Source organism: Alexandromys fortis, unplaced genomic scaffold, assembly GCF_014885135.2.
Source record: "Alexandromys fortis isolate MF-2015 unplaced genomic scaffold, M_Fortis_MF-2015_v1.1 scaffold_0, whole genome shotgun sequence".
Lineage (NCBI taxonomy): Eukaryota > Metazoa > Chordata > Mammalia > Rodentia > Cricetidae > Alexandromys > Alexandromys fortis.
Window position 1 is genome coordinate 20,123,404 of NW_026067949.1, and position 27,352 is coordinate 20,150,755.

Below are 27,352 nucleotides of genomic sequence, written 5' to 3' on the forward strand. Positions count from 1 at the left end.
TTTACTATGCAGATTTGCTTCTAATAGATCTTTGCTCCTAAAGTTATTCTGCAAAGGTACGCAGAAAAGTCATACAATGAGTCATAGCAGAACTCATACAAGCTACTTAAACATGAGAAATTTTACCCCCAAATAATGTAATAATTTTTGAAGACAAAAATAAATACTTTTAAATCAAAAAATTGGGATGAAAAAAGAGAGTTTTAATTAAAAATCTCATTCATCCCCAAAGATTTCTCTGTACAATATAATGTAAAAGGGGAATATTATTTATAAGTATTTGAAATGATAAATTTGTTTTAAAATTATATTTAAGGGTTCTGACTATGGCATTTTACACCTGTAAGAATGGCCAAGATCAAAAACACTAATGACAACTTATACTGGAGAGGATGTGGGGAAAAGGGAACACTTCTACTGGTGGGAGTGCAAATTTGTACAGCCCCTTTAGATATCAGTATGGCAATTTCTCAGAAAATTAGAAAACAACCTTCGTCAAGGTCCAGAAATACTACTTTTCAGTATATACACAAAGGATGCTAATCCTACCACAAGGACATGTTTTCAACTATCTTCATAGCAGCATTGTTTGTCATAGCCAGAATCTGAAAACAATCTAGATGTCTCTTAACTGAAGAATGGATAAGGAAAATGTGGTACATTTATACAATGGAGTACTACACAGCAGAAAAAATAATGACATCTTGAGATTTGCAGGCAAATGAATAGATCTAGAAAACATCATATTGAGTGGGATAACTCAGACCCAGAGAGACAAACATCATATGTACTCACTTTTAGGTGGCTTTTAGATATAAAGGATGGTTTAAGACAAAAAAAAAAAAGCCTACAAATCACAATCTTAGAGAACCTAGACAATAACCGGACCCTAAGAGAGACATACATGGATCTAATCTACATGGGAAGTAGAAAAAGAAAAGATCTCCTGAGTAAATTGGAAGCATGGGTACCATGGGAGAGGGTAGAAGTGGAGGGGAGTGGAAGGGAGGGAAGCAGAAAAAATATATAGCTAAATAAAATCAATAAAAAAAATTTTTAAAAATCATTTAACTTTGAAGTATGAAGAGGATATAGAAAACTGGCAGATTTAGAAATGAATAAGCCTGAATGTATCAAAATGGCTTCTGAAGAAATAAAATTAATTAATGCATACCCTTGAGGAGACAGTTTGTCCAGCCATCCAGATTTGACCTTTACTGCAGAGGATCCATAATAGCAGGCGTAGGGAGAGATGACATTTGAGTTGGTTGACGAATCAGTATTTCCACTTGTGGAGCTTAAAGGATAACTGTGCCTATTAAAGGGGTCCAAGTAGAAGGCTTTTTGAGTCCTAGACTTAGATGCCTTCGAATTTTTTCTTCTTAAACTCTGGAAGCATTCCTCTACTGTTGAGTATTCTGACTCAGAAGCAGAGTCCTTTGGGAGAGTATTTTTGTCCTCTCGAGGAATCCAAATATCTTCTACTTTGTCTCCACTTGCATTTTCGTTGCTGCTATCATTTACGCTAAATAGGAAAGAATAGTAATCAAATTCAAAATGATGTGGTTAATTTGAGATGTCAGTTAAATTTTTAAAACTTCTGAACCAACCAACCACAGAAAATTTAGGCCACAAAGTCTTAATTGTTCAATTACCCAATTTTGTAATTTTGAAAATGTTCTTAGGAACTTGCCACTCAACTATGAGGATCTGAGTTTAGATCCATTGAAGCCATATACAAGCCAGACATAACAATGTGTGTCTATAATCCCATAGTGGAGAGGCAGTGACAGTAGGATCCCTTGGGCTTGCTGACAAACCACATTAGCCAATCAGAGAGCACCAGGTTAATAAAGAAACCCTGTCTTTAAAAGTACAAAATTTATTAGAACAATTGAGGAAAACATGTTACATTGACCTCTGGTCTCTAGACTCATGAAAACCTGCATACAGGTGCACACATACAAATAATGTTCTCTCTCTCTCTCTCTCTACCTCCCTTCCTCTTCCCCTCCCCCCCCTCACACACACACACTCACATCCCTTTTCTCGAAAAAAAAATTCTTTAGAAACATTCTATTATCCTATGACATATGTGAACACTATAAAAAGTCTTACATATAATTTAACCAGATTCTATCCTTAGGAGGTTAAGTACAGGTAACAATGTAACAATGGGAGGAAAAAACAAAACATCTTTTTTTTTTCAAAATTTAAACATCATAAAGAGCACAAATAAACATCCTACTCCATCCCCAGGCAGCATAGGGAGCCATGGGTTCAACTATTTAAAGACACGAGTTCCTCCTTGTCTAATCTACATGTCCAATCTGCTAGGAGGACTCCGTGTTCCACCCTAAGGCAGCACAGCAGAGGACAAGGCTGATGGCTCAGTAGTAGGTTACAATGCTAGAGGACAACCCACACTGCTAGCAAACAAGCAAGCAAGCGGTACTGTCTATCACAAGGCAAAAGCCGAGTAGGGTGTAATATTTACTGGAATGCACTTTTAAAGGCTAAGCATATTCCTACAGATTTCAGAAATGACACAATACATTCAATAATTTATATGAAATAAATCTCATTACAAAGAAGTTTTCCGATAATCAATGAGACAGAATACATCTTTCAGTTTTAAGACTCTAAACACTGATTTTTAAATAGCCGTGTAACCTATCCATTGCACATTTTGTATCATAAAAGATTCTTATTACTTACTAAGGATGCATTATTTATTGTTAACTCAAGTAAGTCCACAAGAGTATTAGTTTTGGAAAGTTAAGGTAGAAAGCAAAGGGAATATGGGTAACAATGTAGCATACTAAAGCCCAACTCCACCTGGGAGAAATAGGAAGTCTAGGTTTGGGTCTCTGTGTTACCTAAATAACTGAGCCATCATGTATTCTTCTTAATAGTGAATTTCTAACACAAAGGACTTATTACATTTGTACAATTCTAAGCTGGGTGTGGTTTTGAACAGTCTCTCTTTTTTTTTTTCTGTACTAACATGTAGCCCATCTTCAAAAGCAAAGACCTAAGGCAAATAAAGTGTTACATGCTTACAAGAATGTCCCATGTTTTCAAAATATACAAAACATATTTGAGGGTACTCTGATTACAGAAACTTTAGAGTCAAATGTGCATTTAATGTATATTTTAAAGCAAATTCATTGCAGAAAAAAATACTTGGTTATTCTACTTCTATTTTATAAATGAGATATTCTATATTAATCTGTATGTCTTTTTAACTTACTGTGTCTTTAAGATGCTTTGTATAATGCACAACCAGAGCTGAGGAAACTAAGCTTAATAAATATCAAACCAATTTTCTAGGGAGAACCATGCGAGTACAATCACCACATACTCGCCCCATTAGGCAAGGATGAACAGACACAGTTAGTAGGAGACAAAAATAACCCGCTATAGAATAGCACTTAGTTTCTAGACTTCAAGCAACTCCTCGTTTTACACATGCCAGGTCAAGTATTAAAATGAATACTGCCCAGAAAACATCCAGGAAGGAAAGAAAAGCTCCAAACTTGACCAGATAAGCTCCTTTCTTAGAACTGCAACATTACAGAATGAGTAAAACATCTACATCTTACAGCCTTTTGTTCTGTGAAGAGGTTTTTCGGCAGTCACAGGCATACCTTGACTTGGTTAAGACTGAGTTCCTTATAGTGGCTGCATCAGCTTTGACTGTGTCCTCATGGGGCCAAAACTCATTCTTTATAGATCTCTTCTGTTAAAAAAAAATGCATTCATTGTTTTGCGTGTTAGTTTAGGTAATTATATATGGTTTAGCTACACTTTACCAATACCTACAATATTGAGATTTTTATTAAACAAATTTAATTGCTGAGATCATTTTTCAGTTCAAAAACAATTTAAATGAAAACATCAATTTCTGATGTCCTCAGTATTTAAATTACCTCAGTATATTAAGTAAGAATATACAATGCGACTAACGGTAGAATTTAGAAACTTTAACGCCCCTGTATGATTTGTTTGGTTGTGGATTTTAGCAGTTTCTGTTTTATTTTATTGAGAGCAGCTATGGATCAGGTCCAAGGCCTTACACAAGTCAGACAAGTACTTTGCCACTGAGTTACTTCTTTCGCTGCTTCTGATATGTATGTACTTTTCTCCCATGTTTCTTTTATCAAGTCGAAGAAATAAAATAGTAAATGAGGAGAAGTACTGGAAACAAAACTCCAGTTATTAACCTGAATAAAATGTACGAATAGAAACTTCCAGACTCAGGAAGACTGTCTCCGTAGATAGGGCCAAGAAAAGCCTAGGGAGGTTTATCCTTTATCAATGTTTAATCATTTTAATGTGGCAAGTTACACTGTGTGTTGTTCAATGCAGTATTCTATACTTTTGAAGTCAAAGTGAAAATGTGTCTTCATAACCCATAGCTAGAGGCATAGATTATCATAACCGACCAAGCTGAAAATTTACTGTTGGCAAATCTCATAGTAAAGCACCATTCCAAGAGTTCATAAGCAAATGAAAAGGCATGGATAAGCTACACAACAAATAACTGTTTATGGAACATAAAATAAAATGAATGAGACTAACCTTGGAACTTTCTAGTCTCGGGAAGAGAAATGTCTCTCCATAAGGAAAGATGGAAGTTGAATTATCCTCATTTGAATCTTTTGGGGGAATTACAGGATGACAATGAAAAAGATGATTAAGATGGAAGAGTGCAAAAAATATAAAAGCACTGTTTAATTATTCTATAGCAACATCACAAGTTAAAGATTATTCTACAACAGTCCAAAATGATATGCCCAATTCTTACTTCCCAAATCAACTCTTCCCATGGTCTTCTTAATATATATCACTCATTTGACAATGAAGTCACTAACTCTGGATTTAGAAACAGTTACATATGGCCCTGCTAGCCTACAAGACCCATATGAATGTAACCAAGATCACACTGCCTATGTACAGCAGAAATTGCTACAGTGCCATTTAAGCTGGTTCAAAAAAAAAAAAAAAAACAAGAAAATTTTAAAAGGAAGGATCTAAATTCTAATACTCAGTAAACAAATGTAAGCAATTCAATAATATCTAAGTATCACGTAAAACCTTAGACCTCATTTGACATAACCCCTCTCAGCTGGTAACAGACCTGTAGAGGAGTAATTCCAAGAAAACATCCTGCATCTTCAAACTGCATTGATTTATAGGAAATAAGCCTTAAAACATGTGCTTTTTCTAGGGCAACTCTTTCCAAAAATACAGTAGCCAGTCACTTGTTACTATATATATACATATACATGTATATGTATATATATAATTCATATATATATGTACAAATGTTCTAAAACGTGTATAAGAAGATTTTCAAATAGCAAATAGAAAAGTCCAATAAATTATCTATTTACCAAAGCAAGGCTGTCAAACTTTTCACCATAACAAATTTTTTACAGACAGTTGTTCTGTAGCTCAGACCACCACAAAGCTTTTAATTCATCTGAATAAAATATCTTTGACTAAAGATAAATGAAGACTGCATTTAAAACCAATATTGATATAAGGATGTGCAAATTTCCAAGAGTCGCAACGCTCATTTCTTTTGTATTCACTTATCTCTAAGGTTCTAATGTAGTATGGAAGTGAGGATACTCATCTGCATTACTGCCTAGGCCGCCAGCAGGCCGCTGCCATGACTCAACCCTAACTCTACGTCAGGGTGATCACCTGAGGACAAACTAATTTATGAGAGTTTGATGCAGAGACTCACTTTTCAGTGTCAAAGGTTTTCCAGCTGAGGTAGTGGCACATCTTCTGTCTCGGAAATAGCTTAAAGGAAAAAGGAAAAGTTGTGTTATTATACTGTTCTAAATGCGGGATGCATATTGGAGTTATACATCCTCCTAAGTTTAGGATTTCAGCAGAAACATACGTACTCAAATGTAGATCTGACTTGAATTACAGATCAAGGACATATCCACCAATTTGTTTTTGTATTTAGCACTCAAGAGAGAGATTTCATCAGATATTTCAAATCATTTAAATCCCCTACCTGTAACACTCAAAATTAAAAAAAAAAAAGTATCTGTCTGTGTTCATATGCACTTGATTTCAAAATTATTAACTTATATCAGAAAGAAATTGAACAGATGCATTTATGTAGCTATTTTGATATCATTTTATCAAAAATATATTTTCTAAGAACATAATATAAAAATACTTCTGCAAATGCCTCACAGTTTGCAAGTCAGCTATGACATGCATACAATGAGACAACAGCATGAAAACAGCAACGATGGGGCAGGACAAGAGTGTACAAAAGAAAGCATATAAAGTACCTACTGCTAGAAGAAAGTTGGCTGAAGCATCTGAAGGGAACCATGAGGCTTATTTATATTAGGCAAACATTTGTCCAAGGACTTAGTGACCAAGAAATAACAAAAGAACAGAAATCAATAAAATAGAAAATGAACAAAATTTAAAACTTACTATTATAAAAGGTGGCTTCTATAGGATATACAAAATGGATAAATTTCAGTGAAAGAAAATGGGAGAGACATAGAAGATGAAGGTGAACAATTTCAGGAGGGAAAATAAAAGACCTTACTACAAAACCTGAGAATGCTGGAGAGAGATTAGTAAGAAAAGGTCCAAAGCATTAACAAACTGAATATTATTGATATATTGAAATCATTACATCGGCAAAGGTTAAATAAAAACTTAATAGCACCATCTCTACCAAAAATAAATTAAACTTAGTATTGAGTCATCCACTCACAAAACCTCCAAGGCCAAACATTTCAAGTGTAAATTCAAATAATTAAAGAAATAAAATCAATCCTAAAAAAAATACACTGGGAAATACATGACAAATTTTTGTTTCTCAATTTATCTTGCTAACCCAATGTGGATGATCACCAAATCAATCAAAACTTATACATAAACATTCATGACACAGATGCAAAATATTAGCAAATCAAGTCCACCAATCCATAAAAAGAATAATATAAGTAAGTGAAATTTTAAGCTAAGAAATTAATGTTTATTTGGCAGTGGAAAAACAATGTAATAAAAATGCAACAATATATTGCTATAACAAGACTTAACCATTTATAATAAAAATTATCAACACCTAACAGTAAGCCTCTTTAACCTAGAATGGGATTTTATAAAAGAGGTGCAAAAAGCAGTAACTAAAGCCTGAAAGCTTTCCCTGCCAGATCTTCTCCCATCGTCTGTGTCCACAGCACTGCAGTGGCTTTAGCCTAAGTAACAAGATGAGCAAATTAATATTAAATGCCTGCAGCCTGCATATGTGAAAAGGAAAGGAATCGCCCTATATGTGTTTGGTTGGCTTTATCTGCTGTTTTGTTTGGTTTTTAACTTTTATTCTTCTCTCACGATTACATCCTGACCACAATTTCCCCTCCCTTTGCCTCCACACAGTTGTTCCTCCCACCACCCCTCTCTGCCAGATCACTTCCTCCTCTGTTCCATTTTACACCTGTCAGAATGGCTGAGATCAAAATCACAAGTGGCAGCTCACAGTGGCAAGGATGTGGAGCAAGGGGAGCACTCTTCTGTTGCTGGTGGGAGTGCCAACTACCACAACCACTGTGGAAATTAGATGCCACTTTAAGGCAGCGCTTTATTACATAGCTCAGGTCAGTCTTGAATTCGATCTGTATCCCAGTCAGATATGGAACTAGTGGACCTGATGCTACTCTTTAGGCTTTCTAAGTATGGGGATAATAGGTAGGTGTCAGCACAGGTTCTTCTTAAACTATTCAGGACAACAAAAAAAATCTCAGGAGAAAGTGTCAATAACTCTAATAGTTTGACATATTAGCAGTGAACAACTGGAAAAAAACTAACTTTTAAAATACAATTCTTCTTATAGTACATATAAACATAAAATATCACTAAATTAATTTTAATGAATAAGTCCTGCACAGTAAAAACTGAAGGATTGCTGAGGGAAAAAAATAAAAAAGAATGTTTTTGTTGTTTTGTTTTTATTTTTCGAAATAGGGTTTCTTTGTAACTTTGGAACCTGTCCTGGAATTCCCTCTGTAGACCATGCTGGCCTCAAAATCAAAGAGATCTGCTTACTTCTGCCTCCCAAGTGCTGGGATTAAAGGCATATGCTACCACTACCTGACTACAAAAAGAAAAAAAAAAGAATTCTTCAACAGATATACCACATTCGTAAACTGGAAGGCTCTCTGTTATTAAAATGTCAATTATCCCCATAATGGTACATGTGTATGTATGTGTGTGTGTTTGTAAATTCTAAAAAATAACCCCAAATAATATTCCAATGGACTTTAAAATCCAGCAGAATTTAAAAATATTTGTTGACTTGAAAGTTTACATGTTAAATACAAATGAGCTAGAATAGTTAATATAGATTTTCAAAGAACAGTGGGATTAGAAGACACACACTGTGTAATTTGAATATTTAGTCTAAAACTACATTAATCCAATCAGCAAACCAATAATGAAACACTAGACATAACACCAAAAGAATAAAACGGAAAGCCCAGATACTGTCCCGCAATCTATGGCCCAATTATTTGTTTGAAATATATACAAATTCTTAACATCAACTTAAAAGGAAAAGAAAATCATGAAGTTTGAAGGCAAAAATAGGAAACTAGAAAATATTATACTAAGCAACTATTCCAGATTCAGAAAGACAAGCATTTCGTGATGTGGGATTCCCCTCTATATGCTGTGAATATGTTTTATTACCATTGGCTAATAAAGACGCTGCTTTGGCCCATGGAAGCGCAGAATAGTACTAGGTGGGGAAAACTAAACTGAATACAGGGAGAAAGCAGGCAGCCATGTAACTGCCAAAGGAGAAAGTAGCCAGAACCTTACTGGTAGGCTACAGCCTTGCGGCAATACATAGATTAACAGAAATGGTTAATTTAAGATGTAAGAGATAGCTAGAAATACTTCTGAGTCATCAACCAAGCAATGTTTTAATTAATATAGTTTCTATGTGATTATTTGGGTATGGGTGGGTGGGAAACCAAAGCACTGTTTCTGTTACAATTCCATGTTTTCTCTCTGAGGTTCCTAGTACCTAATATCCAGATGTGAATATGACCCTTGAACTACAGAAATCAGGAAAGTAAAAGGGGGCCATTGTAGAGAATGGAGGGGTGAAGGAACAATAGAGGGGGGAAAACAGGGTTCAAGGGATCTATAGGGGAAAATGAGGAAAAGGGAGGCCTCTAAATTGGGAGGGGGAGACAAGTACAGAAGAAGGAAGAAGGAGGGTAAAATAACAGTAAGAACATTTGAAAAAGTCATAAGGAATCAAACTATTAACTGCCTACCTAAAATACATAAAAAACATATAAGTCAGTGTATAAGATATATAGTTTAAATAAAATTTTCTTTATCTGGACTGACAATACTCCCACAAGAGCAATCATGAACAAAAATCCCATCATCAGGGCTAAGAAGTCCTCTTTTAGGTCTTTGGTCATTGTTGTCCAAGTGACCCCTAAAATATTATAGGCTGTCCCTATTACATTTGGCTGTCTTTCATACGTGGAGTATAAGTCCCTATTACTGAAGAGACTACACACTTCAGATACAGGGCCCCGAGGATCTGTGCTGAATCTGGCCTCAAAGTTTCTTCTCTGAGGTCTAGCTATCAGGAAACCAGACAGCATAGCTGTGCAAGTTTTCAGAGGAAGGAAAGAACCTTCTCCACTAGGCACCAATGAACCACAACAATGACCAGTGCGGCACAATAACTTTGAGAGTTCAGTATGAGTATACATGCCCTGGCAGTAACCAACAACTCTCTAACTGTTCTTCATACTTACTTGACAAGAGGGAAATCGTTTATCATACGGGAACTAAGCAACTACTTAGAGTGAGGCCATGGATCTGGGAGGAAAACTTACAACCTTCGTTTTATTAAACCAGTACAATCCCTAACTACATTCTCTAAACAGAGACTGCTCTATGATTCCTGACCGTCCAGACCTGAAAAATCACACAGAAATGATGTGGGATTTCCCTCTGTATGCTGTGATTACCATTAATGAATAAAGAAATTGCCTGTTGTTAGGGCAGAACTTAGGTAGGCAGGGAAAACTAAATTGCATCTGGGAGAAGACAGAGTCAGAGAGAAGCCATGCAGCCATGCTGGAGACAGACAGAACTTTAGCTGGTAAGCCACAGCCATATGACAATACACAGATTAGTAGAAATGGGTTAAATTAATATGTAAGAGTCAGCCAGTAAGAAGCTAGAGCTAATGGGCCATGCAGTAATTCAATTAATACGGTTGCTGTGTGATTATTTTGGTTCTGGGTGGCCGGGACAAATAAGCTGCCTCTTTCCAACACAGAAACCACATTAATTACAACACAGCTTGGCAAATGGCATAGGCATATTCCTTACATCTTAAATTAACCCATTTCTATGCATCTGTGTATCTCATGAGGCTGTGGCCTACCAGTAAGGTTTTGGCATCTTTCTCCTTTGGCAGCTACATAGTGTCTCCTTGACTCTGCCTTATTTCTCCCAGCATTCAGTTTAGTTTTCCTGCCTAGCTTTATTCTGCCCTGCCAAAGGCCAAAGCAGCTTCTTTATTAACCCATGATAATAAAACATATTCACAGCATACAGAGGGGAATCTCACATCAACATTCCAACTCTATATCTTTTTACCCACAAATACATGTGATTCTCTCCCCTCATCAAGAAAACTACCCTCTGCAACATAGACCATTACAAACAACTACAACTGATTACAATACAAAGTTTGAACCCAGTCCCATCTAATACACCTATAAAACAATTCTGGCACATAAAGCTTAGGGATCATTGTGGATGAGAGGGCATAAATACTATAAGATCCAGAGTAACAGGAAGTTTTCTATGAGATTAGGTCTCTTAGAAATGTCAGAAGAGCTACACACATGAAGTTTCTAGGCCATGGCTGCCTAAAGATGACATAAACAAGGAGAACAGTAATAAACATGCTAATAACCCAACTAAGAACTACAGGCAACTAAACACATACACACATATGCACACATACATGCACATAATTAAAAATAAAATGCCTTTTTCAAAAAGAAGCAGAACAAAGAACTAGAGATGCAGGCAACCTGCTAGAAGTGGAGAAGGGGCAACGGAGATGGGTTTGGGGAGAAAACAAATAAGAACAAAGTATGACATATATGAATATAACATGAGGAAATGTATTGCTTTGTGTGCTAACATTAAAAAAACTGAAAATTTATTTAGAAACAATTAAAACCCTCAAAAAATAACAAAATGCCTTATCCTTGAAGCATGAGAACATCTCAACCAATGCTCATGAAATCAACCTTGGACTCTCAACAGTCTCGTAAAGGAGGGACTGACAGTGTCACTCAGAAAGTTACAGCTCTTATCCTGGCAGCTGTGTCCTCTCCTGATGGTCAGGAGCACCCCATTGTAGTTGATCATCCCTGAGGATGCCAGGAGGCTGTTCCCAATGTATCAGACATAAAATACCAGACCACTCTCTGTGCATAATACATGCTAGTTTTGGGTCTGGGTCTGCACCCTCAGAGTCGCCTCTACTGTAACATCAGCACCATTATCCTCACCACCTTTGTGGGTTTTTCCGGAGGATTAGAGGATGAAACACCCTACAAGGACAATCAGGTCTACAATAATGTGGGAGGAAAAATGGTCACTTTATCCCACAAATACACCATCTGCTTCATAAATCTTCATAACACAGAAGCTACCGTGTTTGAGAAAGCCTCAATCTCCTTCTGGAGCACTTGCCTGATTTGCTGAATACACTTTGGCTTTATCCTTTGTGTCTCTCAACTACATTTCTTCCTTGTAGAAGTTAAGCACTAAGAGATCTCCCTGTAAGAAAAGCCTTTTGCTTTCTTTATTCTGAGAGATGGCACTTTGGGAGTTACCCCAGAGCTCATCTGACTTGTCTCAGTAACAAGTCCTCCTTCATCCTTTTATTTCCATGGTATGTTTACTGCTGTGCTCTCATCAAGAGGTGACTCATTATTATCAGAGCTCCTGGCCCAGCCTCAAGGCTGGCTCTGCCTGGCTCCTCCAGCTATCTGCTCAAGAAAATGATAAAATACATAAAATGAAAAGAGGACTGTATTACAGTTCCACTAAAACTGAGAAGTAAGCCCAATCTTAGCAGGGCTTCCTCTTCCAGATATAGTATTATATAATGTATAGAAAGACACAATAGAAGATAGGAAATACGCTTGTGTGCAGTCAGCTCTGGGATTCTGTTATCCCAGATCTCAGAGACAAGTTCTCTTGTGTCCAGAATCCAGGGCCTCTGCTGACTGGCCATCTCCACCCTCAATTATTTCCTGGAGTAAAAAGAGGAAATTTAAAAAGATATTTACTTCATGAGTCCATTCACCATTGTGTTTGGTTATGTAAGAGCTCAGAAAAAAAAATGAGTCAATTGTCACTATATTTATTAGGGAAAAATAGTTTGTCCTTTCAGTAAATCTAAGATGTTCATTTGCTTTGGAAAGTTCTTAAAAGGGACTCTCTTCATTTGTAATAGTGCAACTATTTAAAAAATGCACTAGGGGAATAAATTATCTTTTAATATGATATTATACCAAAGTTATTGCATAAGATCTTCATTTTAGTACTGAGACATCATGTTACAGAAAAACACCACATTCAAAGATTTGTAAGAGTCAGGAGTGGTGACAGCCTAAATTGGCCAGCACTGAGGAAACTATGGCAGGATTATTGGGAGTCACAGGCAAGACAGTGTTAGACAGGGAGTCAAATAGAAGAGGTCAACGGTCAAGCTATTCCATGTGGCAAAATCTAAAAACCATACAGAGAAGAATAAACACAAGCTTCAGAGTACAGGTGACTCCAGGAAAAAGCAACTTATGAATAATTATGGTTATTAAGAAAGTATTCGATAAAAAAGAAAAGGAAAACGAATGACTTAATTAAATGAATATTCAGTACCCCCATAGAAGTTATTTTCACATGGTAGTATTGTGCATTTGTGTGTGTGTGTGTGTGTGTGTGTAGCATATACACGAATGTGTAAGTGTTTCTACCCATGACAAACATGTGGAGGGCAAAGAAGAACCAACAAGCTCCTGGGATCTGCCTACCTCAGCTGAGGCTGCAGGTCTGTAATGCATGCCTCGCTTATTTATGGGTACTTGGGATTCAAAGCCAGTGTTTCACGCCTGAACAGCAAATGATCTTACCTATTGATCCATCACTCCAATCCCCTTTCCACAGATATTTTAATCAGTGAAATTGTTGAGAAAAGCAGTGATACACATACTATTTCAGCAAAGCAGTCAAACCCCAGAAATAATCAATCACGTACCCTGTATGGATATTCATTTCAAAGAACATTTATAGAACTGCAGTTACTACAGTGGTAACAAATGAACATTGCAGACTTCAAACACAAAGGGAAACAACCATATTCCTTAGGCAGCAGTTTAAAAGTGCCCCGAGGTTACATAAGATCTATCTAACACAGGTAAATCTATGTTCAGAAAACTAAGGCTGAGTTACCTACAGCATAGTCCACTAATGTAAAATTCATAAAGCACAAGTCCATCTCTACCTGTGAGTATCTCACAAATATTCTTAGACTTAGAACAAGTGGTCATTAGAGGACTGCACCCAATACTATATTATCAAGGAAACATTTCAAATTGACTAGCACAAGTTGCAATTTAACGTATACTGTTCTCAAACAAGACACTTTTTTGTTTATAAGAAAGTATCAATTAATGACCTCTTAATTTAATAAAGTTCTAAGCTTATGGATACATATTCTCACCCTCTAAGGATAAATATATTATTTAAAATTGAATTATGTGTTCAATTCAAAAATTTTAGACCTTGAAATATTTGTTAGGTTTTATTTTGTTTTTTTTTTTTTTAATTTCATTTTTCAGAGGACTAACAAAGCCAGACAGATGGCTTAGCAAGTAAAGATATTTGCTGCTAAGCCTGAGGACCCGAGGACCTACACAATGGAAGGAGAGAAGATGGTCTTACAAGTTGTCCTCTGGTCTAACATAGAAAACAAACTAAAACAATTTTGAAAAAAAATAAACTGTTTTAAAGAAAGCATTAAAAAGAACCACAGCTGAATCTTAGGATTCCTTAGCACTTCTCTGCCGTTCAGTAAAAAGTGATGTTTTCCCTCAATGTGAACTATGACACTGATTTTGTGTACTCCAAGGTTGACTAGACTCCTCTTAAAATGATATTAGCTGGGTACAAACACTACTTAGACTGCAAGAAAAGTGATTTTGCCCACTCTACCCCATTTCTTAAACCATTCTTAGGACCTTCCCCCCTCGTAGCCATTATTCAAAAAGTTAAAAGCTTGCATTTGATCCCTACACTTTAACCTTCTAAAATTTGTGGTTTTCATACTTCAACAGCTCCATGTTAGAAATATACTGCTGCAATATGTACAGCACAGAATAATTTCAGGGTCACTGGCGATGCCTCTGACACCCCCATACCAGTCACAAACGTCCTTTCCTTCCACGGCAAGGTCAAGAGCCTGGGGTTAGTTGGAGTAGTTATGGGAAATGGATCTCCTTCACGTTTCAATTTCCCTAAAATTAAAATCTCTGAGTAGGGAAGTGAAGTAGCCTAGATCTAGACGAGCATGGGGCAGCAAGGGGTGTGGGCACATTAACCACATGGGGCTGACACAATCACAGAGCTATATTGCAGCAAAACTACCTCCACTTCCCTAGGACCAACTGGACCTACCAAAGATGATTGCGAACTTTACATATCCTTTATATTAGTCTGCCTGTCCTGCATGCGAAAGCCCAACACATCCTCAAAACTTCATATAGGACAAAAATGGTAATAACCTATTCTGGGACAATCTGGACCCATTCCTGGAAGTCTCCTTTTGTCTCCCCCTTAACTTAGCAATACCCCCTCCATTAAGGTTTGCTTACCAACCACACCTGCTAGTGTGCCATAGGTTTGTTAGATCAGGTGCTCAAGAGGACGAGGTAGGGGGATCCTAAACTCAAAGACTCCTATGCTGTAGTAGTGTGAGATCAAGGCTAGGCTGGGCAACATGGTAGGTGTCTGCTGTTACAAAACAATCCCACTCTTCTCAAAATAAAAAGTTATAAAAAAGGGATGGTTCTGTGGTAGAGCATTTGAGAAACCAGCAGTGAGCCCTGGGCTTAGTCCTCAATACCAATTAAACAAAATGTGCGTGCACAGACATGCATGCTCACACACACAAACACACACACACACACAGAGAGAGAGAGAGAGAGAGGGGGGGGGGGGGGAGGGAGGGGCTGGCTGGATTTTCTCAAATTGGTGGACTCTTGTCTTTATTTATTTATTTATTTATTTATTTATTTATTTATTTATTAAAGATTTCTGTCTTGTTAGGTCTATGTCTCCCGTTCACAGCCTTCCTTAGTTACTGTACAGTTCTCTGTCTAAGGTAAGGCCTTACAGAGTCCCCTCTCTCCATTCAACTTTGCCATATCCATTGTTGTGCTTGCTTAGATCATGTTTATTTAAGCAGTCATATTAGTGAGACTTTAGAGTTTCAGGTTTTGAAATTACTAGGATACACAATCTTACGGCAAACTCCCTGACTCTCCAGCTCTTCTAATGTTTCTGGTCCCTCTTCTGCAATATTTTTTGAGCCTTTAGTTGTGAAATTTGCTTTGTAGATGTATCCATGGATTAGATCTACAACTCTACATTTCGATCGGCTATAGCTTTCTATAATAGTCTCTGTTCATTGAGAATTTTCTTTAATGAAGGGTGAGAACCACACATATTTGGGTATAAGGGCAAATACAGTAGAATTCAGGGATTATGTTGGTGGCAACTGTAGGTCCTCATTCAAATCCATGACTTCACTAGCCCTGGGTAGTTGGTAGGTTTCCATACCGAATATGATTTCCCTCTTATTGATCTGGTCTTAATCAAATTAGAGAGCTACTGGTCACCACAATGGTATGTATGCCTCTACTGTACCCTTAGGATTATCTTAGCAGGTGGGTGTAGTGGGAACCCAACTTCTTAATACGAATTTAAAAAAAAAAAAAAGAAAGTTCACTGCATATATAAGAATTTTACTCCAGATTATAGATAACTCATTATTGCATAGCCTTCTAGTTTTGAAATACTTGCTAAAATTGAAGAGTTAAATGAAAGGAAATACAAGTCTTCCTATGTTAGAAGCATTCCCTGTGAGAGAGAGCTCTACTGTGAATGCATATAGCAAAACCGAATCCCTTGGGAACTCTGGCAGATACTGTGAGATAAGGAACATTAGGATTAAGTCAGGTGGCACGTGCTACTTTCTGCAAGTTTTAGAGAATATTGATGCTCATATGGATTGCACAGGGCCTGTGGAGCTGCACGCTCATCCTGAGAGTCCCAACAGGGCTTAGAACTAGATGGATGCCGGAGTGAGAGGAGACAGCGTCACCAGTAAGAACAAGAATTACTGGCACAGGAACCCTCACAGAGAAGAAAGCAGTGAGCACCCTTACAAACTGAATGGGGCAAAGGGTAACCAGCTTTAAAAGGGAAACTAATTCTCTGGAAAGTGTAAACAAAAGCAAAAGGTTCTTTAAAAAAAATGAAGTCTGTACAGACTACTCTGGTTCTAGTGGTCCACTTCTGTCCTTGATGGTAAGAATACTTTTCCTTTCACTGGGAAATTTCACCTTTCTGCTTTTAAGAAATAATGTCAAGGTTAGAGCAATGCCCTCCCACCTGATGTTTTTAAATAACTGTATGAAGTCCCTTTAATTTAAAATAGTTCAAATGCCAGAGTGGTATAGTTTTGACTCCGTTGGATGGAAACAATTTCTGTATCACATGAAAGCCTGTTGATATTAAATCTGAGAACATTTATAAGTAAAATAACATTAAGATTAGTTATAAATAATCTAGTATTGACTGCCTGTGCACCATTCACAGTGTGGTTTTAGACTTGGTCATTGAAATACTTCCCTTTCCTGATTGTGGAGTAAAGAGAAATATACACATGGTCGAGGCATGGGGAAAGCTGGGGATGTAGCCCAGCTGGGCATGTTTTCATAGCATGCAGAAAACCCCTGGATTAAATGATTATCCGCACCGAATAAACCAGGTGTGGTGGTGCACGCCTGTTATCCGAGCTCTCGGGAGGTACTGAGATCACCAAAGGAGAGAGCAAAGGAAAATATTTCCTGAAGGCCACTGTCTGCTTTTCTTTGTGGTCCTCTGAGTTACAGATAGCACATGCATAGTTTCAGGGTGCTATAATATGGCCCTTCAAATACAGCTGTGGATTACACAATGGGAGTTTCTCTTTGGTCAAATAATAACATATCCAAAAGATACGGCGCACTTTTTTTTTTTTTTTTGCACTAGATAACATTTGTCTCCTCCTTCTGTCCTCTCTCCTCATTTATCAGACACAGTTAACATTCTAGGACAATGAATTGTTTCTCTTCTTGCCTTGACTTGCTCTGAATTCACACCTGTTCTTTTCTCTGGAGGGCAGGCCTAGTGTGGTGGGGATGGCAGTATCAGGCAAACTTCCTCCTTTACTGTCCTCACTTTGAGTGGGTGACATTCCTTTGAAGCCTAGAGAAGAAAATAACTAGACTCTTGTTGTTTGCCTTAGGAATTCTGGGAGTGTCCTGTGATCACATGCAGGATAGTCATGATCAAGGAAAAACATGAGTCTTAAGCCACTAAAAGAAATATATTCTGTAACCTTTCCTCCCTTATGGCTTAATGGTTTTTGTTCATTGTTCATGGACATGTTTGATACTTGGCATGGCTTGCAGAAGCCTATCTTTTGATAAAGCACCTTTGGAATGTTTAAAGAAGAGGAAAAAAATCTGCAGTTTTGGGAAGGGGATAGTGCCCAACTGTGCAGTGACAGGGATCTATCTGCCCCAGAATAGTTAAAATCAAAACCTGTCATCTCTAGTCCTCTTTGAATTTCTTAAAATTCTTGGCTCTGACATGGTGGTACATGTCTATAGCCCCATCCCTCTGGAGGCAGAGGGAGGAGGATTGAAGGTTCCAAACCAGCCTGAGCTATGTCATGTGAGTCCATATTAGATAAGAACAACAGACTTCTTCCCTGTGTGGAAGACTATTTTATATCTTTGAGAGCAAAATGAGCAAAAGGTATAAAGAGTGATATGCAGTTATTGAATTGAATAAAGAATTATATAAGTTCATTTGGTTTTGAAGCATTGTTAGAGAAAGGGATTTTCTGAGATTTGTTTGTGGAGAAAAATATTTAATATAGGTTTCCAAGTGATGGGGAAAGAGTGAGAGTCAGGTGGGCAGAAGGGGCTGGCAGTTGTACGCTCACCCAAATAGACCCAGCAGCAGAACCACTGTAACATGTGACCAAAATGCCTTTAATGCAATTATTTAATATTTTGATATTATACTTTTGTTTTACAGTGTATCATTTTTAACCAATATACTAACATCTTGCTTTATTATCTCAAGATATATATTTCATATGCTAAATTTTCCATCAACATGTTCTAACAACTGTATGTAAGGAGAAATGTGCTGTTTTCTCAGTTTATTTTCTTTCTTCCACATAGATATGTTCCTCATGTATTTAGTTGTGGCAATTCTTAACCTCAAGTTACCTTGGGTGTGTTGTCTAGTATTTCTAAAAATAAATACTGAATTGCAAAAGTGAAGGAAAAATGAAGTCGGGCTCTCAACACTATAGAGCAAGCTAGTCACTGCTTGTGACACTGATTTCTGGTATACACCAGGTTTCTTCCTTTCTGAGAGAACTGGCACTTCTCTGGAATGAAGTCTCAGTTTCCTGACCCTGAGATCCTGAGAAAATTAAACTCAGATTGCGACCGCCTGAGTAACACAGAGTGAACCCTCCCTACATCTAGGGCCTCTGTGAAGAAAGGACAACAGACTGAAAATTACAGAGCAAGCTAGGGCCTGCACATTTGATAGATGATATTTTTACTGCTGACACCAGGAAACACCAGACTTTGCTACTGATTGGTATCAGGCCCATCATGACAAAGAAAAATAAATTAGGGTTTGTGTCTCAAAGACTTTATGCTTTTTGTTTGTTTGTTTGTTTGTCTTTTTGAGATAGGAGTTCTCTTCGGCTTTGGGTCCTGACCTGGAACTAGCTGACTTCGAACTCACGGAGATATACCTGCCTCTGCCTCCCAAGTGCTGGGATTAAAGGTGCCATCACCACTCAGCTTTTGTGTTCTAATATATTAGAAATACTTAAATTCAACCAAGTCATACATTGCTACATTGCTATACTTTATAATGATGTCTTGTTATCTATTCTCTTGAATCACAATTCAATGACTATGGGTCCCCTAGGGCAAAGGAAAAGTAGCAGCCACAGATTCAGACTGTGATGGAGGCTCTGCAGAAGCCTGTCGGTCTGGAGTGTGTGCAGGAAGCCTGAAAAGCTCTACAGCTGTTATCACGACTGAATCACATCTGAATGTCCAGCAGAGATAGGTATTAGCTCTCAGTGGAAAGATGGGTGAGTCATACCCAACCCATCCCTGGAGAAAACCCCAGCTACTAATAAATGGTAGAAGGCTCTCTCTACTGTAAGTCTGCTTCTGTGACATTGCCTAGCTACCGCAGAATACCTGAAACCATTTGTATTTGGTAGGGTCCCACTCACTGGGGTTCCTGAGTTCTGTGGTCCATGATCATGGCTTCACACTGTATTTCTGCCATATTTTTACCCTTGTCTTCAACATTAGACTGTAACCCTTTCTGTTTTCTATATCCCCCTGCCTAGAACACATACTTCCAAGTTCATCAGATTTGTGTTGAATTATTAATTGGTCCAAGCACTGTGCCAGGCAATGAGAAACAGGCATTAAGAGTGCATTCCCTGCCAAAGAGTAAGTAATGAAGTAGAGAGAGTCAACAACTCAAACATGTGATCCATGCTAATGGAACACAGTACCAGATGAGGAGAGAAGATAAAGGAATATCCAGGGGAAGAGAGGAGAAGGGATGTTGCGCCAGTGAAACAAGGAAAGGCTATAGTCCTCAGTAGATATGTATGAACTTGAACCAGACTCTAGGAGATATGGGAAGTACAAATAATAAGGGGGTAAAAATGTCTGAAAAAATTATGGAAAGCCTGGATTAAATATACAGAGGTCAAACACAGAGAGGTTAGTTTTAGAAAGAACACTGAAAACACTGTCACTAACCATAAGTGAAGTCTCCCACATTGAATACATAGGTTTATGTAATAGTTTTTTACCTCCCTGAAACTGCTTTTGTTGACCCTGGGATCTCTGGTACAGGTCGATGTCTCAGCAGAAACGATCGAGAAGGTCTGGAGACCAACTTGCTCCGGCTTCTCATGGGTGTGTGGACTGGTGATGATGGGACATAGAGATCGTTCACAACCATCTCTCCTTGAAATTGAAAGAACGGGGATGCTGGGGAGCTTTCTAAAAAGCCATTAGTACCATTTCCAGAATGTGTTTCTGATGTTGGATAGTCCACAGAGGGAAGACGTTCAGGGTTTGTGCTCGGAGCCTTGATGGAATTTTCTGATATCAAGTTGACTTGTTCTGTTTGTTCTTCTCCAGCTGGACAATCCACAGTCTTCTGGGTAGCCAAAGAATCTATTTTAACATTTACACTACCAAATAAAGAATCCTGTGAAGAATCCACATTCTGGTGTAGTTCTTCTTCTGGAAAGGGCGGGTCACACGGAGAAAGGGATAGCTTATTTTGTGACTTAGGAGACTGACAATTTCCCACACCGAAGGTACTCATTGTAACCGTCTCCACCTGTGTCAGACCAGGTCTATGAACGCTAATAGAATCAGAAAATTCTGTGCAGGTGTTGCCGCTGGAAGACGGAGGATTCTGATGCTCTTTTGAGGTGGTGCCATTCTTTGCTTTCTGAACGTTTGCATATATTGGGATGTCTTGCATCTTTGAAAAGATCATTTGTAACTGTTTAAGTATCCTCCTACGGTGTCCTGTTGGTGAGATTCCAATCTGGTGTAGCACACTATCATTTATTGATGTGCAGTCCTTCACAGTATAAAAACCGAATTCACGGAAATGTAAGAGGTACTGCTCCAAATTGATGCTCATTAGGAAATCTCTGATGTCCACATTTACTTCACTGACTGAGGACATAATGGTGGCTTCATTACTACCTGAGGATTAAAAAGCAGCACGGTGAGACATACACAGGATGTACTTCTTATGCGTTCTTTCCTCTATCACTTTGTAAGATGTTTTCGCAATGTTCTTTTCTGTTCGTATGCTCAAGCCTGAAGAAGAAAAAAAAACAATTAGGTTAATTTTATTATTATAAAATACAATATATATATATATATATATATATATATATATATAATCACTCCCTGAATAAAATTCCAGATGCTACTAGGCAACTTCCCAAGGATTACCTTCAAATCAAATAGTAAGCAGCCAGTCAGGCACAAGACTAAGAATTAATATTAAATATTCGCAGGGTGAACCTCGAAACTCAACCAAGAATAACTCCCCATCAGAGGTATGTACCATAAGCCCTAGAATCAACAGCCTCTTAAAAAGCTAATTTATCTCAGTACTGGATATAAGGGTGTGTTGATATCTATACTTTACGTTTCAAAGAAAAGAAAATAACTATATAAACGTTATAACATAAATAAAACAAACAAGATAAAATTCCCTAAGCAATTTCCTTTCTGCAGTATGTCTGGAGGCCACAACTGCTATAAGCGCTCCAAAGGTCACTGGATAAACTTGGCATGTTCAGGTGAACAAACGTTATAAGCTATTGCCTTGAATATGTAAAAAGTTCAGCAAACAAACACTGTTAAATGCAGAGTTTCGGAGAACACCCACCTTCACTGAGCACAGAAGCAGAGAAGGTAAGATGACAGAGAGCAAAGTAGGAAGTGCCTGTGTCAGGGAGGGTTTGGGGAGGGGAGCTAACCCACACTGCCAAAGAAATCACTACCTCTTTACTTTGTAGCTGATTGTGTTTGTTTTCTTCTTCTCTCCCTCCTCCCCCCACCCCAGGACACTGGCTGGAAGTAACTGCTACAATGTATAAAATAAAAATTCAGATTGTTATAAATTATAAACACAATGTGATTTTAAAAGCTCAGATGCATTGTCCTTTTGGGTAAAATAAATCCCAAATGTCAGAGTCATAGTTACCAGCTCTCACAAAAGCCTGTAAGTACAAAAAACAATTTTAACAAAACATATATGTATTCAAAGAAAATTTCAGATTTTTCCATAAGTGGTATCCATCACCCACCTAGTCACCCAAATCTAAGATCCAGACCTGAGCACCCCAGCCAGCCCTTGCCTTATCAAGCACAAACAGGCAACAGGCAAACTACTGGTTTTAGCCTTTGCTATAGACTAAGTTATGGCCTCCACCCCAAAATTCCTATGCTAAAGCCCTCGCCTTCTAGGGTACTCAACTCAAAGCCAGAGATTTGTTGGAACTAATTACTTAAATGATGCTGTTCTGATACAATAGGATTAGATTCTTATAAGAAAAACCACAGAGTTTGTTATTTCCCTGGCAAGGTCATAACAGCCCCACCCACGGGAGGACGTGGCAAAAAGAGGGCACTCACAAGACAGAACCAAAATCAGCAAACCAGCAACTTGACTCAGCCTCTGGACCTTTGAAAAATGCATTTCTGTTGTTGAAGCCACACACTCACACTCTGTGTATTTTGTTATATCAACTACTCTCACTCACATACTCCTCCATTCTCATGGCCTGTGCTGCAGCCCAGGACCCGATGATAACTCTTGCCTGAAAAACTGCAACTGTTTCTGACTAAATCCCTCATTGCCTTGGTTAGTGAATTATCAAAGATCATAGTTTCAAAACTGTCAAGCTGAAATTTCTTATAGTGCCATGCCACATGCTAGCCTCTGAAAAACAACAACAACAATAACAGTGGTAGTAGTAGATTCTACTGATGCAAGCAGCAAGCATATGCCAAGTGTTATACCTTGTAAATATTTCCTTGTAGGCAGTCAATTTGCCTGTTAGGAACTCTACTATTACATTCATCAAACCATCTCAAGCAGTCTAATAGAGTCCCTCACTCATTTTAGCTCATTGTTAACTCTTTTCCTCTGAGGCAGAAAGCTCGTTATTTGTGCTCCTTTAGCATATGTTGTATCTGCTTGTCTATGCACCATGTATAGTTCTGAGGAGGCAGGTAGTACCTCCTCTACCAAGGTTAACAGTTGGACACCTAAAATAGACTCCTCTACCAAGGTTAACAGTTGGACACCTAAAATAGAACGGCATGCCCTTTTCTCCATATGTATCTATGATGAGAGCTTAGAATGTGAGTTATGGAACTGGACTGTTAGGGATAGAAGTGATCAAAAGACATTTATATTGCTAGATTTGTTTGTTGTATGTGTCTGTGTTCTTGTACACAAAGACTTTCACAGGATAAACTTTATTTCCTGGTGTCTGAGCCACGGACAGATACAATAGTGCTCTACCCAAAACCATCTCTGCTATCATCCACTGTCCTAAGTAGGGCTACATTGACAATTTGGGGGACCTGAAAGTGGCTCTCCACCCACAGGCCTTGCAGTTCTTTTCACTTGAATACTGTATCTGTCTTCCAATCACCTGACTTTTTAACAGTCTGACTTCAAGGGCTGAGCAACCAAGGGTGTTCATATATGTCTATCTTTCGTGAAAGACTTTAGCTCCAAAGAAAGTAATGAAATAGAAAGAGATGGGAACGCTCTTAAATACGAGACAGCAGCAGCCCTTCTGTGCTTTGACTTTCCATGGTGTTACTGGAAGGCAGAGTCTGACTCAATGGCTCTCCAGGGACTGGTGTGGGAATCTGCTAGACAGCAACACCTACAGATACAGGACTAGAAATGTCTCCTGACACCCTCCAAACATGATTGGGCTGTGTACTGAAACTCGGTAATTAGAGTTCCAAATCCTCTACAGCTCCCAAGTCTTCTCTAGACCAATCCACTCAAGTCGCACCTTGTTCTTTTCCCGTGAGTGAAAAACATACTTAACACTCTGTACGCAAGACACTACACAAATCTGGAGCCAGACCATGTGCATGCCTTACCTCCTTCACTTCCTAGAAGCATGAACTCAAGTACAGGTCCAAAGTGGTGATTCAGTTTCGTTTTCTGTAAAATGCAAACACTCAGGTGTACTCATGCATTGGTATAGAGCATGTGGCAGAAGCTCCTCCAACAACCTAGTGATCACCCATACTACACAGTCAACTCCATTACAAAACTCATGTTCACTATTTATAAGTCCCCACTGTTGATTCCTTTCTGTTATTAGAGAAATGGCAGGGCCAGAGTTAAAGTGTAGAGAGAAGTTTAGGGTCCATGGAAGGTGATCTTATTCCATGTCACAAAAAAAGAACCGGGCTCCTTAGCCCTACACAGTATGTTCAGTTGCAGCAGAGAGAGCTTTGTGTATAGACTTTGGCCTGCCGTCCTTGATCTGCCACCTAGAAGAATATGAAATAGAAAGGTAAAAACTTGGGATGAAAACAACATAAGAATGAGTGTGTACGTGTGCTTTCACATGCACACACAGGTTTCGTTTTTATTCTGGCTTTGAAACCATCCTTACTAACCTCTCTCCACCCTTTAAATGAGTTTCACACCATTTATATAGTGGGGAACTAGATATAGATGGATGTGGAGACAGGAATATTTCTGTCTCCATTTGGAGTTATCTTGATCATTTCTATAATACCCTAAGGTTCTCAATCTTCCAAGTACTGAGACCTTTATAACAGTTTCTTAGGTTATGGTGACCCACAAACATAAAATTATTTCATTACTATTTCATAAATGTAATATTGCTACTGTTATGACTCCTAATGTAAATATCTGTGTTTTCTTAGGAAAACCCTGTGAGGGTCTTTGAACAACCAAAAGGTTCTCAATCCATAGGTTGAGAATTGCTGCCCTAAAAGGTAATTGAAGGAACACGGAGAAGGCAATATTTATTTGTTGTTCTGTAGAGAAAAGAAGGAAGAGCTGGGCGATGGTGGCGCACGCCTTTAATCCCAGCACTCGGGAGGCAGAGGCAGGCGGATCTCTGTGAGTTTGAGACCAGCCTTGTCTACGGAGCTAGTTCCAGGACAGGCTCCAAAGCCACAGAGAAACCCTTCTCGAAAAACCAAAAAAAAAAAAAAAAAAAAAAAAAAAAAAAAAAAAAAAAANAAAAAAAAAAAAAAGGCTTGTTTCTGTTAGATCTCAAAGACTAAGAGAGTTGCTTCACGCTAGTTAGGTGGTTGTATGAAATATCTTAGGCTGGATAATTTAAAACTAATAGGTATGCATTGCTCACAGTTGTGGAACATGATAAACCTAGAGGAAGGCACCTGAAAATCCAGTGTCTGGGGAAGTATGTTACACCCAGGCCATGCTCTCCAATCTGGCAGATGAGCAAAAGGGATAAGAAGTTCACTCTTTCCATTTTATAAACTCACTAATCTCATCCATAAATGCTCCACAGCTGTGAGTTAACCACCTCCCAAAGGGCCCACCTTTAAAGACTGTGACTCTAGGGGATTCTGGTTTCACATATGATCTGAGAGGATGAACACACTCAGACCATAGTCTTAGCCATATTCTGACCACTCCTTGGGCGACTTTGGTATAAAAGCAGAAAGTCTAAACCAAAGTGACATGGATCGAATAATAGGTCCCCACCTACAAACCTTGTGCATGTGGGTATGTAGTGCCTCTCTATTCTTTAGCTTCCTAAACAGGAAAATGGGTATAAGTAGTTCCTATACCTCCCACGTAGGGCTGGAGTAAGAAGTGAATGTCTCAATACATTTGAATCATTTAGAACACCAACTAAGACACATGAATGCTAAGTCAGAGTTTCCCATTATTATTTTACCATAACACATTCTGTCAATTTGTTGATCACCTTCTAAAGCTTCCCAATAAACGCCAATCAAAGTCGTTGTTTACAAACATGAGTTTGTAAAGCATGAGTTGAGGAATGGTACAAATGGTGGGTGTTATAAACATGACTATGCGCACGACCATGCTATCCTGATTTACACAATGAGGAAGCACACAGAAGGGGAACACCACTTAGACTCATATGATATAAGCCTGACCTATGTGTCACCTAATAAACAATTTTGTCATCTTACCATGCTCTATGCTGAACCCAACTCCATCTCCTCAATGGCCTGCTGCCACCACCACTCAATCCACCATCTTATTTACTTTAAACTATGACAATAGGTCCCTGGACCAGTATCCATAGCTTTCTTGGCTCCCTCCCTGCACACATCAGATTCTCAATCCCTGAAGCATTATGGTTAATTTTGTAACACAAACCACATCGTAAACACTTCCCACAACTTTCCAAATTCACATTCCCTGGTTTTCTGGCTCCAGTGACAGCTACCAATTGGCATCAGTCTGTACCAAACACAGACCTTTTTCTCTCTCACTTCCATCTCTTTCAATCACAAGTACATTGTGGAATATTAGTTGACGATATGTTATGTTTGTTTATGCTGTGGAATATGTATTTAATGATGCAAAGATGTGCATCATTTATGATGCATTTGTTTAACTGTGAAGCTGTGTTACTTTGCCTGTCTAAACCACCTGATTGCTCTAATAAACATCTGAATGGCCAATAGATAGGCAGAAGAAAGTATAGGCAAGAAAGGCTGGCAGACAGAGAGAATAAACAAGAGAAGAAATCCGGGAAGAGAGATGGGGAGCAAGAAAAGGAGAAGAGACGTTATCAGGGCCCAGCCAACCATGGTGTAAGAAGTAAAGAAAGATATGCAGAATAAAAAAGTATAAAAGCCCAGAGGCAAAAGTTAGATGGGATAATATTAAGTTAAAAAAAAACTGGCTAGAAACAAGCCAAGCTAAGACCTGCCTGGCATTTATAAGTAACAATAAGACTCCATACATTTATTTGGTAGCTGGGTGGTGGATCCCCAAAGACCAAAGAATAAAAATACCAACTATACCAGTGCATACTCCACATTCCCATAGTTCATGGCTCGTGCCCTAAGTAGTAAGGTCTCATCAAATGTGCCCCTTCTCAAGGATGACTTCCTCCACCTGCTACACTGCTAAGCATGCCTTGCTACTCAATACTCTTTACTATTACCTTAACTATGCCCAATTCATTTTAATTATTACTTGACACCTCTTATCAAGTCAGGATGGCAGGTAGGAAGTATTCATTGTTTGAAAATTCAGCCTTCCTAAGTCAGCAAGCTAGTAAGGA

General features: G+C 38.3%; 1 protein-coding gene across 3 annotated transcripts in view; it reads right to left on the bottom strand.

Moving 5' to 3' along the window:
• Arap2 (ArfGAP with RhoGAP domain, ankyrin repeat and PH domain 2) overlaps window positions 1–27,352 on the bottom strand; it is a 162,530-nt gene that overhangs the window by 126,911 nt on the left and 8,267 nt on the right. For 2 of the 3 annotated variants that reach the window (XM_050150250.1, XM_050150248.1), the window contains exons 2-6: window positions 20,318–21,350; window positions 5,759–5,817; window positions 4,585–4,661; window positions 3,651–3,742; window positions 1,175–1,525 (exon numbers count right to left, since the gene is read on the bottom strand). In XM_050150250.1, coding sequence (XP_050006207.1) covers window positions 1,175–1,525; window positions 3,651–3,742; window positions 4,585–4,661; window positions 5,759–5,817; window positions 20,318–21,213 — 1,475 coding nt within the window. In that variant the 5' untranslated portion in view covers window positions 21,214–21,350. Of the gene's footprint in view, window positions 1–1,174; window positions 1,526–3,650; window positions 3,743–4,584; window positions 4,662–5,758; window positions 5,818–20,317; window positions 21,351–24,173; window positions 24,225–27,352 lie in introns of those variants that run through there. The other variant, XM_050150249.1, reaches the window with a different exon arrangement.